The sequence below is a fragment of the Ruditapes philippinarum genome, unplaced genomic scaffold (genome assembly GCF_026571515.1).
Source record: "Ruditapes philippinarum isolate M1 unplaced genomic scaffold, ASM2657151v2 ctg1852_1_1_1_1, whole genome shotgun sequence".
NCBI lineage: Eukaryota > Metazoa > Mollusca > Bivalvia > Venerida > Veneridae > Ruditapes > Ruditapes philippinarum.
Window position 1 is genome coordinate 347,641 of NW_026855584.1, and position 18,828 is coordinate 366,468.

The following is an 18,828-nucleotide window of genomic DNA, read 5'->3' on the forward strand; positions in this document are numbered from 1 at the left end:
CATTAGATGACACTTTCATCAACTCTTGCTCTTGTTACTTCTATCATTTTTTCTTCATCACATGATCATGTTTTATTTGTAGAAAGTCCTTAATCCTTTTCTTATTTTTGGTTGGGCTTTACGTAGAAACTAACACAGTACATGTTATATGGCGACATTCAAGGAAGACTTTAAATGCCCTTCCAAACAATATTTCAAAGCAGTGATGCTGGTAGTTTGAAGTCAACAATCTTAACCACTCGACCACGGACGCCCATCCCCTTTCTTTAAATGATTATCGTTATAATAGCATGTAGGACTCTCTTTGAAGTATAAATTTCCGTTATCTTTATAGTAGGAGTTAACATGGGCTTGAACACTTTGGAGGAAATGATTTCGTTTCTTTCATAATGCTTATATAAATGTTAAGTACCTTGATCTAACAAACTAAAAAAATGATTAAGTTTTCTTTATTAATGATGTAATTCTATTTAACCAAAGGAAGACGAAGAAAAGTCTGCTACAGTGTATAACAAGCTAGGGGACAAAGATCTGGATGTTTTCCATGTTGATCTAGTTATCGAGGAGAAACAAAATGGCGTAATTGAAACACAGCCTAAATCTGACACGGATATTACCAATACAAATGGAGATGCTGTTCTTATCAATAATGAAATAACCGATGAAATTGATGGTGAAGATACTCCAATAGAAGATGCAAGAGTATCTCAGTCAGTCGATGACCTTACATCACGTCAAATGCAAGTGAAAGATATGGAAATAGATATATTAAGGGGAGGTGCTAGCTCGGAATATATAGTTATGGACAAGTTAGATGACAGTAGAATAATAAAATTGAGAACGAAAAGTATTGAAATGAACATACAACAAGACTAGACTTACATTTGAAAAATGTTGCTTATATAATACATCGACACCTGTTCTTAAACCTCAAATGATGAAAAGAATCGAGACGATTTGCGATTCTCTTTTAATGTTTGTTCCATCGGTTCATAAAAATTATGTTCATAACAATACAGGAGTATTTAAAAAAAAAGAACCATTTTTTGAAATGTAGAAATGAATGACGGAAATAATTCCATTGTTATGATTTAAGATTAAGGCAGCACACCACTAACACCATATCATAACTTTTATTTGTTTTGGAATGATGTAAAATTATCACTGCAAAATAGAGGCAATAAAAATCCATAAAGAATGTCCAAAACGGCAAAAATGAAAATGTTGCAAGCTCGGTTTAAGTAAGCCTGTTTATGGTCGTTATTGTCAAGTGCAAACTACCGCCCATGATTCCTACAACGTTTCTGTTTCTTTATGTCAATACATAAAATCTTTCATTCTTAGCCAACATTATATACGTTTCTAATTTCTTTATGTGAGTGATTTTACATTATTTCTGGTTCTACCAAATCATGAATTTGGTTGTGATGATTGAATATCTCTGGAGCGGGTATGAGAAATGTTGCACGTTCCCTTATTTATCATTTACAGAGTCAATAAAATCTAACCTGCGATTTTAGCTACTTTTGCTATCATTGCTTTTGGTGGTACATTCGTCTTCCGAAATGAAGAGATTTTTATTAGCGAGTTTGACAAGTATAATTGAGTTGCACAGCCGTTATTTGATATATCGTAAAGTTTATTAATCTTCAATGCTATATGTATGCTCTGTTCATATTTGCTTTACAATTAGATTTGTCAATGAGATGTTTATTTATAAAGCTCATAAAATCAAACTAAAGTGTATTAAATAAAAGTCAGTTTTTAATGATGAAAATGTATAAATGATTATGTTATGTCTTATAAAGACATCATAAACTTTGCATGATTCTTTGTCATATTCATCATAAAAAATGATTGAATTAATATAAGTTATAAAGCATAAATAGTTTATGTTCTATAGTATAGCAGGATTCAAATGATTTAATCTAAATAGAAGTTACTATTAAAGATGTCGAGATGTCATTATTTTAAATTTCCATTTATCAAATCGTCTGTGTTTGTTAAATGTATCATATGAGGTGTGGGGTATTTATTTAAGCTGACATGATTTAGGGTACATAAAGATTTTCGCAAGTAAGTATGCTAATGTCCACTACTCAAGGTAGTTAGTCGATTTAACTAGAAAACATGGAAGAACCTACAGACGCAGGCTTATTATATACCAAAACAGATATTTGTCAATAATAAGACTATCAAAATAAAAATACATTCATTAAAGCGACGGGTATAGTCCCCAAGTTTAAGAATGCGTGCGCCCTAATTGAAAAAACAATGGGGGGAGCAAAAAATGGAATTGTGAAAGCGTAAGACCACTGTGTTATCATTGACCAATTAATTGTTTAATTAGACAAAATCCTTGATATATGTTTGAAGCTCCCCTATCATTTCACCAACATCTTTGAATAGATAGATATCTTCAGGCATTAATTGTATTATTAATGTTAGGATAGCTAACAAATGCAGTTTTGTTATCCTTTATATTTCTTTCCACGGTCGGGAGTGAAAAGGAGATAGTGCGAAAACTTCTCACATTGATTTAATTGGCTAAGCTAATTTCACTGCCTTCACAAACTTCACGTGACCAAAGAAAATGGCACATGCTGCTAAAACAACGTCAAAGAAATTTGTTTTAGTAGAAAAAATGTCGTTTTGTTGTGACAAAAACAAACGTTACTTCTATTTTGGAAAGGATGCGAATAAAAACCAAACTAAATCATAAACTGAATAAAATTTCAGACAATAGTTATGATGTTTTATAGATTGCAAGCATCCTGCTTTCACTTTACTACCTGTTACGTTCATGAACAAAAGTATCCGCAAAATAATTTTATGTTTTTTCTCTCCGTTTGATTTAAGATGTACAGAAAAAGCAAAGGGGGACTACCTTGTCGCGGAGTACTACTATTATCGCTTATGTCGTTTTCTAACACCCGCCTTTTTGCACTGAATATATACATGGCCCACATCAGATAGACACAAAGTAGTGTCAAAATAAATAGTACCTTGTAATTAACATTTTTTATAATTAATTATTTCGGAGTGAAAGGTCATAGCCGCAGTAAGATGTTAGATGGGCACAAAGTAGTGTCAAAATAAATAGTACGTTGCAATTAACCTTTTTATAATTATTTATTCCAAAGTGCAAGGCCTTAGCAGCAGTAAGATGTTTTGTGCTTTGCAATTAATGTATATTTACCCGTGCTGGTACATAATATAAAGGACATAACGAACCAAGACTAATCTAAGTAGGTTTACATGCTAATACTGCCTACGTGCATTGAATTGATTAGTATACTAAGAAATTAAAAGGAGATAGGATGAGGACTGTTTAAATATGGCTCTTGAATTGCAATAACTGTAAAGGAGGATACTACCATCGTTGCGGTGTTCTAAACTGGACCGGATATTTTCCCTCCTTAAAAACAGAAGGTGAACTTATTATTTTAGGTGAAGATTAAATTTGATATCTAAGAAATGACACAAATTGTTGTATTGACCTCTTCTAAATGTTTGGGCTTTTTTCTTGTTTTTTTTTTTTTTTTTTTTTTTTTTTTTAAATTTCTTTTCATAAATATGTTGAATTTTAGTGGGTTGGGGTACAAATATAATATTGCACGGAATAGAATTAAGATTTGCGGTTATTCATTTTTTAGAACTAGACAAAGATGGTCAATCCGTATCACGAGTTCCACATTGCGGATTATTGCATTTTTGCAGTAACCATCGTGACTTCGCTAGGTATCGGCATCTATTATGCACTTTCCGGCGGAAAACAACGAACAACATCGGAGTACTTTGTTGGGAATCGGAAAATGGCGATACTTCCGGTTGCCATTTCCCTAATGGTGTCCTTTGAATCGTCAATTATGATGCTAGGCATTCCTGCAGAGGTTTGTGAACGCTTAACTTGCTGAATTACATAAATGGTCTTGACCAGGGAATGGGGGAATTAAACATTAAAGTGAGTCAGTCAACAGTGTACAGCTTGATCAGACTGTATGGATTTAACGGCTGGTCAGGCTTTTAACTTATGTCAAAAACTAAACACTTTCGGATCAAGCAGGGTATTAGTTTAAGATTACTAGTCTTTGACCTGATGAATGCATGCACTAAGTATTGAGTCCGAGGCTCTCCGTATAATACTGGTTACATCATTTGCAAATGTTTCTTTTGAATATCAGAAAGTTCCGAGAAAAATATGTAGTTCTGGTAAATAATTTTCAGCAATGATTAAAGGCTGTTGTATTTCTTGGTTAATGTAAATATTCTATTTTCATTAGATGTATGTAGTGAAAGAAACACTGAAAGAAATTAAACATTGTCTTAGAGAGAGAGAGAGAGCAAGAATATGGCAAATCATTTTTAAAAATGATATCTAGTCACCTATTTTATTGTTAAGATACAAATCAAGCTTCTACAGATATACATAACTGGCATTTATATGACATTAAAACATTTCTATAAAATCATTGTCATTAATGTATTATCTATAATATATTATCTATATATCGTAGATTTACGTGTACGGTTTGCAATGGTTTATGGGTAACCTCGGATACTTCATTGCCAACCTCCTTTCGATTTTCATAGTGGTTCCACTCGTTCATCCACTAAAGATAACCAGCGTTTATGAGGTAAAATATTGTTCATTTTATCTTTATTTTGATATGAAAAAATGTTGCAACCAACAGGCCTCCGAAGTCTGATCCCAGGAAATTTGTATAACAGATTTCTTGCTACATCTTATGAAATAATTTATGAACAGCAAAATTATATTGCTTTCATAATATCATGGTCTATTCTCGAAAGAGTTGTTACATCAGAATGTCTGTCTTATTTAACACACATGAATATTGTACGTAAACAGAATAAAATGTTCCGGTGTGGCGTAATTATCACACGCGTGGTAATATTACAATCTGTTATTCTGCTATTTCATAGGATATTATCCGGTTAAAAATGATTTCTCGCATGCGCCATTTACATCTAAGGTAATTTATTTCATACAAGCATTTTTGGAAGTATTTTTTGTTAAAAAATTCAAACAGTTATAGACCCCATATTTTAGCAGATATATAGCTTTATATACTTTAACTTCTTAGTTATTTCAAAAAGCTTCACTAGGCTTGAAAAATATTCAAAAAGATGCATGATATTTCTATACATCTGGCGAATTGTTATATAATTAGACCTACTTGTTCTGTCTCTATATACATGTATAAAGAAAACATTTTAATTCTGTTAGCACGACATTTCTCTAAGAAAATAAAAACGACGGCTTCTTTACACTAATCGCACAAAATCATCCATAAGATTTTTAAAATGTGCTTACTTTCATGCATGGAGTTTTTATTTTTTCCTCATTTTTTCAAATCTAATTGATTAAAATGATATTCAAACAAGATTTCAGTAATATGTTTAATATTTTAAACGACTAAAACCTCATTCACGCATGAATATAGATTCTACATGTAATATTTTTAAAATGGCTTTTTAATCCTGTTAAAAATAATTGCAAATGAAAAAGTCTAATACATCAGTAACTAAATTTAAATTTTCAGTATCTGGAATTGCGATTTGATTCACATGCTGTTCGGATCCTAGGTACGATACTCGGAATGTTGAGTTATGTAAGATATTCTACTTTAATAATTTCTATTAATTGTTAAATATGAAAAAAGTGTTAATAATAATAATGATAGCTATCCCAGGTTTAATGCGGACTTAAAGCACTCAGGAAAACAATTATATAAGCCCTGATTAAGGCAGCTTTTTGTGAATATCATTCATTCTGCTTGGATTAAATAAATGGATTTTCTACAAAAAGTGAAAATTCCATTAAAAACTTACACAACAAAAAGCATACTCCTCACGATGAATCCAATTGAGGCTATTTCTATTTTTCAGTTCAACATTCAAATGGATTCGTTTGTCGTATGACGCATTCTATCGTAGCTTGAATAACTTATTACACTGGTTTGTTACTGCATTACTATAAGGTTTCGATAATCCCATGCTTCAGTGAATATCAAAACCGACAGCAATGCGAAAAAGCATTCAAGCTTGATTATGGCAATAATATTGAAACGATCTAAGCGTTTTTATTTTCAATGTTCTTACAAAAATATCATGTTTTAAGTTAAATTAAATGTATTATTAATTTCTATTTTGTTTTGATTCCTATCAAACTTTGACCTAACAAGGTGAAAGTGTAAAACAGATTCTAGTTTTGTAATTGCTAGTTTAAATTTTAACCTTCATCATCTTCAGACAGCCTATATGGGTATTGTGTTATTTGGACCAGCTATAGCTTTAGAGGCAGGTAAATCGTCTTCAATCTTATGATACGTTGTATTCCTGTAACCTCTTTTATAAACTATAAGATCTTATGTGCTGTTTCATGCTTGATTCCATAAACAAGCGTCCGATTAAGTACAAAATGAAATGACTCTTGCACTGATCGTTGATATTCATCGCAGGATGTTTATCAGCTTTTCCTATTTAAAGACAACTGTTTTCTTAGAGACATTGATCTATTAATTGATTGAATTACGAGTCTTTACAATACCATTTAAAATCTTGGTGATGGTCGTTGAGTGTTGTACTGTGAAACATGTCTCTTCACCATATTTCTGTAATGTTTCCGATACATTTACGATATATTTCCGATATATTTCAGTAACTGGGTTTCCTCAGTGGGGATCGATAGTATCAGTGGCCATCGCTTCAGTTATATATACATCTATTGTAAGTATAAGTCTAACCAATTGTTCCATTTCAAAATGTTGTAGTAAGTGCAACACGAAGTTCTACACTACTGTTATCTATACAGAATGTTACATGTTGCGGATACATTTGGTGAAAAATGTATACATGATTTAAAGATATTTGCATTTTAAAGCTTGTTTGCTTATTATACGACAAATAGTTGCTTTATGGCTTTTCATACACATTATGACTTACAAGCTGTGGTTTTTGAGAAAAGAACTCGGGTACCTTGTGTCTGATACAAAAGGAAACATGCCTAGTTGCATTTTGTTCCCAAAGAAAATGAAAGTATTTAAGCAGAGGAGCATACTTCTATTTCCAAAGTTAAAGGCTCTAAGTTCCACTTTTCTAAGCAAGTACTATCAAGGTAGCGTACATAAATATGTCTATTCAATTGCATTTTTTTTGTAAAAGACATACTGTTAGAATATTACTAATATATATAATATACTGTTATTTACACTATTTTGTACTTAAACAGGGAGGGTTAAAAGCCGTTATCTGGACGGATGTTTTTCAATGTGCGGTAATGTTTGCCGGAGTTTTTGCTGTGCTTATTAAGGTAATTATTCTGCTTTGTATTTGTTAAAATATACTTGGCATGATCTTATAGATACAACTTTGTTTTGGAGCAATAATTAAGTATGCATGTACACGAACATTTCCAGTACAAAATGGATTATGTAATGTAATATTGATACATGTAATGTAGAAAGACTGATACAGTATAGATGTGTACATGCCCATTTAATTTAATACACTGGTACTTAAAGATCCTGTAACTCAATTTTATATAGTTTTATATCATAAATATAATGCTCAAATGAAGATTTATCATTAATTTATTGTAAGTTCAAAAAAGCATTATTTGTAAAGATATTACCGAATTTACATGTCATAAAGGGAGGTAAATAAAGTCTAAGTCAAATTCTTCAATAAGAAATGAATGCATATTTTTTCATGATAACAAATAATGTGGACAAATATTTGCAGTACATATTTTACATATTCTTCGATGTTTGAAAATTGTTTTAGAAGCATAATTATATACATATAAAAGTTCACTTAAATGTGGTTTCAACCTTAAATACAACATACAAGCTCTTTCAATACATTTGAAACTTCATGTTGTATCACACATCATCATATCTGCGCGCTTTGAAGTCAGTTACTTTGCTTATAAGACGTTTATTTATTGAATATTTTGCATGTTAATTAGATAAGATGTATCGCTCATAGCTGTTTCGTATTATTTATAGTTCTCTTTATATTAGCAGTTTGATGTTAGAACTTTATGCATATGTATGTCTATAGTGAACTCGATGTTGGGCAAAATAGAGTTGAAAAATAAATTGATGAATATTTTTTCAGGGGACAATACAAAATGGTGGTATAAGTAGAACATGGGAGATTGCGTACGAAAAGGGTCGAGTGAATTTATTCAAGTAAGAAAAACTTGGTCTTTGCTCTTTTTAGAATGATAAAAGTCTGAAGTATATATCCCAAAACACCAATTTATTATGATAATCCTTTTACTAATGAGAAATCCAAGCTTTTTGTTGGCTTAAGAAGCATAACGTTTCATTTTTAAAGGAACCGAGTTCCAATTTTATATTTCATTTTATTATTATTCCACTATATAATTTGACAAGGTTTAGTTAAGCAATAAACTTTGCTAAGCACGTGTCTTTTAAGTTGTAGCGTTAAAATGTAAATATATATCTTTTTGATCACTTTAGCCCTTTAGCTGCATAATTAAGTAAAATTAACTGTTACCAATTTAAAAATAAAACCTAAGTACGATTTTCTGATTAACACTATTTGATTGTCAGTATCTCGGAATCTGACAAAGAACATGAACCACTCAACTACTATAAACAACTCTTTTGTCAAAGTCTTGTTTAGAAATAGAGATAATATAATTTGAAATCTATTTATTTCCAGTTTTGACCCTGATCCAACTGTGAGACACACTTTCTGGAACTTGTTTGTTGGCAGCATCATGAGAGGATTCGGTCTCGTCTTTAACCAGGCTTCTATACAGAGGATCAGCTCTACACCAACAGTCGGCGCAGCTAGAAAGTAAAAATACCAGATGAAATTACCATTTATATTATTCATTGATACTTTAAGGCCTTTTACTAGCCATTTTGAAAAAGTATCGAACCTAGTTTGAACAATTTTGCTTCTTAAAATTGTATAATTGGAAAAATTATTTGGTACCTTTTACCTCCTTCATGCTTTTTTGGCAACGTATATTGAATTGTGCAAATTTGTTTATTCCAACCAACGCAAATATTAGTCAAAGCATAAAAATACATTAAAATTTCACAAGGAAATGTGTATAGACATCTGTCTGATATCATAATTGAATGAACGTTGACAACCAGTGAACGTCAGAAAATTTGTCAGTTTTGATTTCTATTGGGAAATAGACAGCGAAAAAATAAGCATATTTGCCATTGTGGGGAATGGGTCTGGTAATCTGACCCATGGTGACAATGTGAAAAGGCATGATTTTATTGTTTAATTAAAAGAGATACAAAAAGGCCGCTTGATTAGTTTTCTGTGTCAAATTCCTCTGTTCATTTGTTCGCCTGTACTAGACTGAATGTTCCTAAAATGTCAATGTGACACACACATTGATTTTAATTCAAATACAAGCTATAATTTTCAGGGTGCTAATGCTTGTAGCTCCAGGTTTCTTTATAACCTTGACCTTGGCTGGTATCGAAGGTATTGTTGCTTACGCGTACTATGATACGCTAGGATGTGATCCCCTGAAGTCCAAGCAAATAAAAAACCCAAATCAGGTAATTTACCATTTAATATATTCACGCGGGCGGTGTCAATTATATTACTTCAGGCGATACAAGTTACATTATTTGACGCGATGAAAATTACATAATTTCAAGCGGCTTGAATTACATTATATTACGAGATGTCAATATCAAACTAAGTAGATAAGATTCATCAAGGTATATGAATGATTCAACACAAGAAATAAAATGAAAACAAATACTGAACTTGAATGTGGAACGGTGGGCGGTGGAGGTGAAGAGGACATGCAACACCAATCCCAGTATATTTTAATAAAAATATTGTAGAGCAGCCCACACATATAAAATAGAGTATGTGCCTTCGCTATTTTAGCCGACTCCTTTAATTTAAATCTAGTGTTAAAAGAGTAACGTTAGAGTAGAATATCTCCTTTTAAACCAAGGCAATCGTTGTTTTGCCCCTATATCTCTGTAAAGTCCTCTGTATTTAATTCAGTATTGATGATAACTTTTTTTCTTTATACGATTACAATTTGTAATCAGTGTTATGGGTGCAAAACAGGGGGTGGGGATGTATCAATATCTGTGATGGTAGATTGACCTACGTTCCAAACACTTTTCTTGCTTGAAATAAATGTCTTATATAAAATAAAAAAAATAATCGGAATTTTTGTTGTATCGTCAGTGGCTATTTCGCTACATCTTACTCATCAGCTATATGTTTATTTTACAAGTTATCTATGTTTGATATTAATATAGATAATTCCCTATATGGTGATGGACATATTCCGAAACCTTCCTGGTATGCCGGGACTGTTCATGGCTTCCCTATTCAGTGCATCTCTCAGGTAAATATCTATATTGTTTATAAACTATTCAACGATTAGAACTTTTTATTTAACTGCATAATAGCATGAAAGATAATATATAACTCTTTTTCTGTCTAAGATTTCGAAGATTTAATTTCGCAGCATTTAATAGTCACTGTTCACATTATTATTGTTTTTTGTTTGTTTATCTTTTAATTTAAATGAATTTAAAATGCAATCAGCTACGAAGTTTTTTTGTTTGTTATGTATATTTAATTTAAATAAATATAAAATGCACTCCGCTATTGAGTATGAACTTAACTTCATGGAACATAGTCTTGTTTGCAAAACCGGTAATATAAAACGTTTACCTTTGAATGTTGACTTCGTCCACTGCCCAAACACAAGCCGCGTCATACTTGTTTTCTCGGTGTGCCATTATGTACTCAGAATGTATACAAATGAAATTACAATTCAATATTACAGTATTATATAATATTGTAAATGTAAATGCTGCATTAGTCATAAAATTGGTAAAGTGTTCAACTTTCTATTTTACAGCACTTAATCACCTGGACTGAGTGTTACATTAATTGAAAACTATGTTTACCTCACATTTCTATTTTACAGCACGTTATCATCTGGACTGAGCGGCTTATCAGCCTTATTTTGGACAGATCTGATTAAACCACACGTGAAACCCATGTCTGAATTCAGAGCAACACTGATCTCCAAATTATCTGGTACTATACATAGAGGATATTTGTTTGTTTGTGTGTAAGATGAAATTTTATTTCATCGAGTGGGCTTTAAAAACAGTATTCTCACGAGTGGCGTAGCCACGAGTGAGAATACTGTTTTTAAAGTTCACGAGATGAAATAAAATTACATCTTACACAACAAACAGACAAATTTTCTTTTTATTTTATGCTTTAAAACAAGTTAAAACGAAATTTCCATAATTTTAACGTTGATATTAAAATCTGTTTCCCCCATTGAGAGCCCCATTTAGAGGGAATTTCTCATTAAAAACAAGAAGTCTTGAGCTGAAAAATAAGTCCGCCAATGGAGGTTAAATGAATGTGATATTTATTCATTTTATTAAAAAATATGAATGATCGCTTGTTTTGATAATAAAAACAAACAATTCTTGTAGGAGAAAAGGTCCAACCATCCATCCATATTTCTGTTACTTACTGCGAATTTATATTAGACCTGGCTTTGTAAAATGTAAACGGCAGCCATTTTTTAAAGTCGTGTATTTCATGGGAGGAAAATAATTGTGTAAGATACAGAAGGATATAATTTGGATTTGTTAGTCATACACCTTTTTAAAAGAAAGAAAACTTATTTGAGGATTGTAACAGACAAAAAATAAGTGTTGACAGAAGTGAAAACATTCAGAAAAGGAGCTAGGAAAATGGAAAACTTGGAAGCTTGCTAAGGCATTGTAAGGAACGCTGGGTTGATTTACTTATTTTACGAGTGATAGCTGTCAATGCTTTTCAATTTTTCATAAAGCATACGGCAGTTATTGCTCGTAGGATACTTTAATATGCCCAAATGTCATCAAGAGCAGTTTTGCATGGGGAAGGAATGTATTTTTCAGACTGTAAAAACGAAACAAAAAAATTTAGAGACGAAATTTTGTGATTGGAATTTGAAGGAATAGAAGTAAGTTTTCTCTCTTTATTACTTTTGACATTTATGTTATTTATCTATTTCAGGTTTGCTATTTTTTTTAACAGCCTGATATTGTCAGAATTGTCAGTAAAAATAGAATTGAGGTACCACATGGGGAAAATCTTAAAAAAGTAGTTTCGTCATTGAATAAAGTGAAATTATATTTTGATAATTTTCACTGTGAAATTATCAAATATAATTTTCACGGATAAATCAGTAATCCACTGAAAAGCATAAAATAAATCATAATAATTATGAATAGTTGACACATAATTATCATTACAATAGTTGATATAATTTTGTTTTGTATTTTGTGCTCCTAACAAACATGCTCCAACATGCTCGATTTTGAGTCTTTGTGATCAGCACCTTATGATCACCTCAGCAGTAGCTTGCACTTCAACTACCATCCATGAGAATCTTCAATCAAACCGATGCTTCTTCATTTTCAATTTCACAATTCTTTATGGATTCTGTTTCTTTCTATTTGGGTATTAATTTTAAACATTAATTGTAATTTTATACTAATATTTTTCCTTCTGTATCAGTATTTTTATTTTCCAGTGTTTGTATTTGGTGGATTGGCAGTATTTGTAGCATTTATGATCGCGTTAGTTGGGGGTACCTTAGTTCAGGTATATTTATGTGTTATATTTCATCAGTCTATTGTTATCCTCATCCCTACTACTGAATTTAACATTTATTAGATAATAGAATAAAATCAGATTCGCATTTAAGTTGATAATTTCTGACAAGTAATTGCTTGTTACATTTTACAGATCACTGGAAGTATTCTGTCGGCATTTGGTGCACCTCTTAGCGGCTTATTTATGTTTGGAGCGTTCTGTCCATGGGGTAATGCTAAGGTAACTCAATGTATAAATCTATTTATATGAAATGTTACTAACTTCATACACTTTCATCAAATCAGGAAGATTCTTGAAAAAATGAATGCAGTTTTTTTTTTATCTAAATGCTGTAACAAGCTTTTAGGAAATTGAGTTGTATTTTATCTATATGACAATTCAATTTAAATACTTTGGACTCGTATGGTACGAGAAACACGTATTTTTGTTACAGGGAGGTTTCTGGGGAACAATTCTATCTGCCATTGTTACATTCACCTTTGCACTCGGACAAATGACAACAAAAGGTTCTGTGAAGAATACAAGACTGCCGTCTGCACCAGTTGACTCCTGTCCAGCTGTTGAAGTCTTCAGTTTACTGGCAAATATGACGCTTACTAATATGACGTCTGATGCATACTTCACGAATGTGACGTCATCGATGTCAAATCTGACTAGTTCAATCAGCGGAATAGAGATAAATCCGTACGACTATCCAGAACCGTATGTACATCAGAGCAAAACATCTTGTTAACATTTGTTTCTTTATCGAGTGTATTTGCATCTAAATTTCACAATAATGTTTTTTTAAAATGACTCTTTTATTTGCCAATCGACCTTAAAAGTGTATAAAGCTATATCAGATCTTAATTTTGAGGTAAAAAACCTCCGATATATCCGTATGAAGGAAATTTCTTTGCATGTTGCATTCACAAAGTCATTGCTAAACGGTTAAAATCCTTTTCTGTTTGAAATATCAAAACAATATTTTTTTCCGGAAATTTATTTTTTTACGCAAAACTTATGGGTTTTACATAAAAAGGGAATTCAACAACCATAGGTAATAAATCAAAAGGGTTACAGAAACATATTCTGTTAAAAATTTTAAATAAAACCATTTACAATATCCTTTTTTCTGTCTTACAAAACAAATACCCCAATTTTTAATATGATGGGTTTTTACAAAACCCATCACCACACAAAAAGGCTTTAAAATACATAGCTATGGAAGCTGTATATTCATCAATGTTTTTTTTGGTCACGCACCAACTAATTTTGGGTTCAAATGGCAAAAAAGGATGTTTTTGCCTTCGTTTAGAAATTTAAAAAACTGGGGAAAAACATCTCATCGAGAAAAGAGATGCAAAATTTCCAAATTGAACCCATCTAATCCCCTGTAGATACCGGGTTTAAAAGTGGTTTCAAACGGATGTCCCACCCCTCATCCACTTACTCTTTATATAGGTCATTATTTGTTACTACTTTATTGCTATATGCATCATGAAAAAAGTCTACTCTCCTCGTACTTAATATAAAGTATCGCTTTTATATGAAGCTGTATCAGGATATGAATTATAGTTGATAAATTATTATTCATAACTAACAAAATAAAATACTAAGTCTGGGCAACATATCTTTTTCTAATAGTACTCAATAAGTCACAATATATCATTTTACTTTATATGTAATTACAATAACACTAGGTTCTGCATACAGTGGTTAATATATTTAAATGTTTTCAAATATATTTATTTACTAGCGATTTGTCTTTGCTTTCAAATCCTTGTTTTGTTTAACAAATCTTCTGTTTTTATCAAAACATTTTCTAGCTCGCTAGACATGTTTTATAAAGAGTCAATAAAAATATACATTTTTGAAAACGGCAATAATCAATATATTTTACACTTCAATTTTCAGTACAGGAATTCGGCGAATGTTTATGTTGTCGTACAAATGGTTTGGACCTTTTGGTGTGGTACAGACCATCATATTGGGTTTTCATTCACTGGACGGTATGTTTCTAGTTCAAGACTGGGAAATTTAAAAATTGTAAGTTGTTTTTTATTTTGGAAGGCATTAAATATTTTTTTCATTTTTGTTTATAATGTTTTTTTTCAAAAAAGGCTCCAAAAACAGTATCAAATTTTTTTGCTTTCTTTTTTTAATTTAAAAAAGTTGTCTGGGGTTCGCATTTTTGCACACATTTGTTAAGAAATTTTTGTTAAGAATTCTATGAAAACAAAAACACTTTCGATTTGTTCGTTTCGATAAAACAAAACAAATTTGAAATTTAGCATTTCTAAAGAAAATTAAAAAAAATTGTTTTTATTTTTTAAAAAATAAATCAGTCACATATTTTTTGAAACATTCAATTAATTTTATGTAAGGGAAAATATACATTTTATGAAAATTTCGGTCCCCATTTTTTAAAATAACCGCTGTGGTCAAAACAAAAAATAAATTTAAACCTTTCAAAGATCATTAGGCCCAAAGAAATAACTCAAAAATTAACCAAACATCGAAATAATTTATTGCGAAAATTTGCCCTATTGATTCAAAAGTGTCAAAAGCTAAAGATTATGTTCAAAAAAAGTATTCGCCCGCAACGAAGTACGCAAAGACAGGGGAAGTTTGCGATTGTTTTTCGAAATGCCAAATAAACCGCATAAAATAAAACTTTTTTTCAGTTCATCATAGTCAAAAACCTCCGCCCGGGTTCTTGAGTGTAACATGGTATTTTGAAAATTTTCAAATGAATTTCGGCTAGCTGCTCGTAAAACATATTGTAAAAGATCCATATCTTTTAAATTGCATATCAGGGTACAGAGAAACCGGTGAGATCAAAGGCAAGTATCATTTCCTTGCGACAGTTTATTCCCGGTTCCTACCAGAAATATTCCGAAAACCTATGAGTTGTTATCACTTTGAGGAGAGGAAGAGGTATTTAAAAATTATAAAATTTTTTAATTTTAAAAACATATAAAATAGGATTTTGTAAAAAAAACCCCAAAACATTTTTTAAGACATTCCCCATCCGATTTCAAGAAAGAAATTTTCTATTGGGAAAAAACTCGTTATTAAGGTTTTAACCCTAAATAAATTAAATTTTTTAATCAATAGTAATTTAATGAAATTCATAAAATAGAACAAATGTAATGTATATTTAACAAATAATTGTAAAGCGAACTAAGTACAATCAAGTATTTTTTCAAGATGAAAAAGATTTGTACTTCTTGGTAGTTTAACTAATCAAAAGGTTTAGATCTAAACCTTGACCCTGCTGGAACTAAAAGTGACCCTTCGTTGTCACAAGTAGAGAGCCATGCCATCTTTCAAGTCCATGTAGTCTGACCAGAAAGGAAACTGTAATCAGATCACCTTCAAATTTTCATTTTGATATTCCCAAATATTAATAATGAACAGATGACAATTGAAGATTGACAAGTCCATTAATTAATAAACAATTCAGCAGTTAATTATTGAACCCTTTTAATTGTTGAAGATGAACATGATTTTTTTTTTGCAATCACGTATACTATATTATATCCTATTATAGGACGACGACAAGGTGCCCCCGGTCGTTTACGATAAGATTGGTGATAAAGATGTTAATATATACAACGTCGATCTGATTGTTGGGAACAACACAGGTGTGGTTGACAAGCAACCCAATAGCGATAACCATATCGCTCATCAGAATGGGGGAGTTGATCTGGTACATCGGCAAAAAGATGAGTCCTCGTCACCAAATACAACAGATGGAACGGTCATTCATTCAGTTGAGGAATTATCTCCGCGAACAATACCTGTAAAAGATATGGAACTGAGTATTATGAAGGGTGGAGTAAGTTCCGAGTGTGTTGTAATGGACAATATGGATGACGGGAGAATTCTTAACAACGTGAGAACGAAAAGCATGGAGTTTGATATAAAACAAGACACTCCAAATGTTGATTTTTAATGTTTAAATATCTCAACTCCTAGTATATAACTGATTTCAAAACACGGACAAAACTGAAATTGAAATATATTTTATAATTATATAATTTATAATTGTTGACAAATCTTCTTCTAAAAAAGTTGATTAACAATGATTGTAAGAAGTTAGGAAATAAATAGATGTGACGAACGACATATTTTTTGTTTGTTTTGGAAACGATTCATTGACACCGTAGTGAGTTGTCCATTAGCATTGCAATGTCATATGCCTAGATTTGTGTATGTGTTGTCTTTTCTGTGAACACGTCTATCTAAAATAAATCTAAATAAAGGGTAAAATAATATATAAGAAAAATGGTAAAATAATGTTGTTTCTATAATCCTGTGTTTGATTTTCAAAAGCTCGTAATATATAATGCTATTGTGACTGAACACATGACTATTGTAAATAAGCAGAATATTGTACGTTAGCAGAATAAAATGTCCCAGAACAACATATAATGCTGCTGTTTTAATTAGGAGATTTACCCTTCTAAAAAAGATCTTGAGTATGCACTATTGCTCTTAAGGAACTTTATCAACACATTTCTATCATACACGCATTTTAAAATAGGCCTAATTCATTTTCAAAAATGAAACCTAGTATGTGCCAGCTGCATGCAGGAGACATATATATGTTAGGTTGATACATTTTGAGGATATCATTAAACAAAATAATTATTGTATTACCATTTTTATTTTCTTTGACTAGATAATTGACTTAATTAAAACATATTCATGGGGATTATTTTCGGTCTCTTTTTGTGTCATTCTTGGTACTGGTGCACTTGTCATTCAATGATATGTTATAAATGTTGATATCATTGCAGTCGTGTCTTGAAATGTATATTTACCGAATTAATAAATAAAAGAATTACAAAGAAGAACTGCCATTTGGTTCCCAATATTCCCAACGCTTAAAGTGACATTGTGTCCATCATCCAAATGTATAAAGTGAGTAAACATGTGAAATTGCCGTAATTCCTTTCAATTTTATATTATACTTCACATGAAAGATAAATTACTCAAGTGGTCCAATGAAATTTCTATAAACATCCATCGGAAACTACCTTTAATGTTCCATTTAAAAAAGAGAGGACAGTCTTTGTTAACTTTTTAAGCAGATTTTTATTTTATCCTAAACATTTTGCAACTACCATTGTAACAGTCAATTTTTTGAAAAAACATTGTATATAGTCAATGAAGCTCAACTTGACGATGAAAAAAAATGAGTATAATGTCACTTTAAGAATGTTTCGTTTGCATAAAGCTGATAAGCTGATAAATACCAGTTTAAAAGAAAGAGTAAAAATGGCAAGCAAAACTTGATTTCATGTTTTTAATGGATGGTCAAGATGTTCGTAGAATGTTTCCAATATTTTCTTTATTAATATTCAAATTTTAGATAGCTTGGTATTGTAACAAACCGTCAATGAAAACATTATCAAGTTCATGTAAGACGTTTTCACATTGTCATATAAATGTGCTTTCTTTCCCGTCTAAAATTCGGTAGAAATTCAGTGACATTTGTCTTACAAGGGCCATTTGTAAAGCATTAATCAGTCTATTTTTTAATGATATTCAGACCTTATTTGGAAAGTGTTAAACTTGTACAGAAATTTTCGTTACATGCATATGCACGGAAAAACGCAGAAAAATCCTAGACAAGTCAATTGCCATCATAAACTTCAAAGAAGCTTTGAGCTTATTAAGGTTCTTGCCCTGTCAAAACCACACCTCAAACATGATGACCAAACAAGGCTGCGCGTGGGAACTGCGTCACAGTTGCTCATTAGGTATTATAATTATGCTTATACTACAAAACATTAAGTAAGCCTTGCCATACGGAACTCCACGGCATTATACTTTTAACATTTCTTTTGATAAAACTACAAATAAAAGTAATGATGCATATTATAATGACTGTGTTGGTGATACTGATGATGGCAGTTTGTATTGGTGATGAAGCTGCTGTTACGACCGATCATAAAGCTATTGTTAATGCTAAAGAAAATAAGTTTGGTCATTCCGATGATGCGGTTGCTGCAGCTGACGATCATTATCCTGCTTTGGCTAATAATTATGTTGATGATAATATAGAAGAAACATAACAATAGGGGATATTATTTTTTAAATTAAGAAAATTTTATATATATTGGTTTGAAAACCCCCAACAAGTTG

At 31.3% G+C, this 18,828-nt stretch overlaps 1 protein-coding gene across 1 annotated transcript in view; it reads left to right on the plus strand.

The window, feature by feature from the left end:
* Window positions 1–16,630, plus strand: part of LOC132743796 (uncharacterized) — a 32,813-nt gene extending 16,183 nt beyond the window's left edge. The window contains exons 18-35 of the mRNA XM_060732361.1: window positions 481–873; window positions 3,663–3,893; window positions 4,518–4,637; window positions 5,565–5,633; window positions 6,274–6,325; window positions 6,683–6,750; window positions 7,253–7,333; window positions 8,143–8,216; window positions 8,716–8,853; window positions 9,449–9,584; window positions 10,311–10,399; window positions 10,991–11,103; window positions 12,608–12,678; window positions 12,823–12,909; window positions 13,124–13,392; window positions 14,587–14,681; window positions 15,926–15,981; window positions 16,226–16,630. Of these exons, the coding sequence (XP_060588344.1) occupies window positions 481–873; window positions 3,663–3,893; window positions 4,518–4,637; window positions 5,565–5,633; window positions 6,274–6,325; window positions 6,683–6,750; window positions 7,253–7,333; window positions 8,143–8,216; window positions 8,716–8,853; window positions 9,449–9,584; window positions 10,311–10,399; window positions 10,991–11,103; window positions 12,608–12,678; window positions 12,823–12,909; window positions 13,124–13,392; window positions 14,587–14,681; window positions 15,926–15,981; window positions 16,226–16,630 (2,547 nt within the window). The remainder of the gene's footprint in view (window positions 1–480; window positions 874–3,662; window positions 3,894–4,517; window positions 4,638–5,564; window positions 5,634–6,273; window positions 6,326–6,682; window positions 6,751–7,252; window positions 7,334–8,142; window positions 8,217–8,715; window positions 8,854–9,448; window positions 9,585–10,310; window positions 10,400–10,990; window positions 11,104–12,607; window positions 12,679–12,822; window positions 12,910–13,123; window positions 13,393–14,586; window positions 14,682–15,925; window positions 15,982–16,225) is intronic.
* The last annotated feature ends 2,198 nt before the right edge of the window (window positions 16,631–18,828 follow it).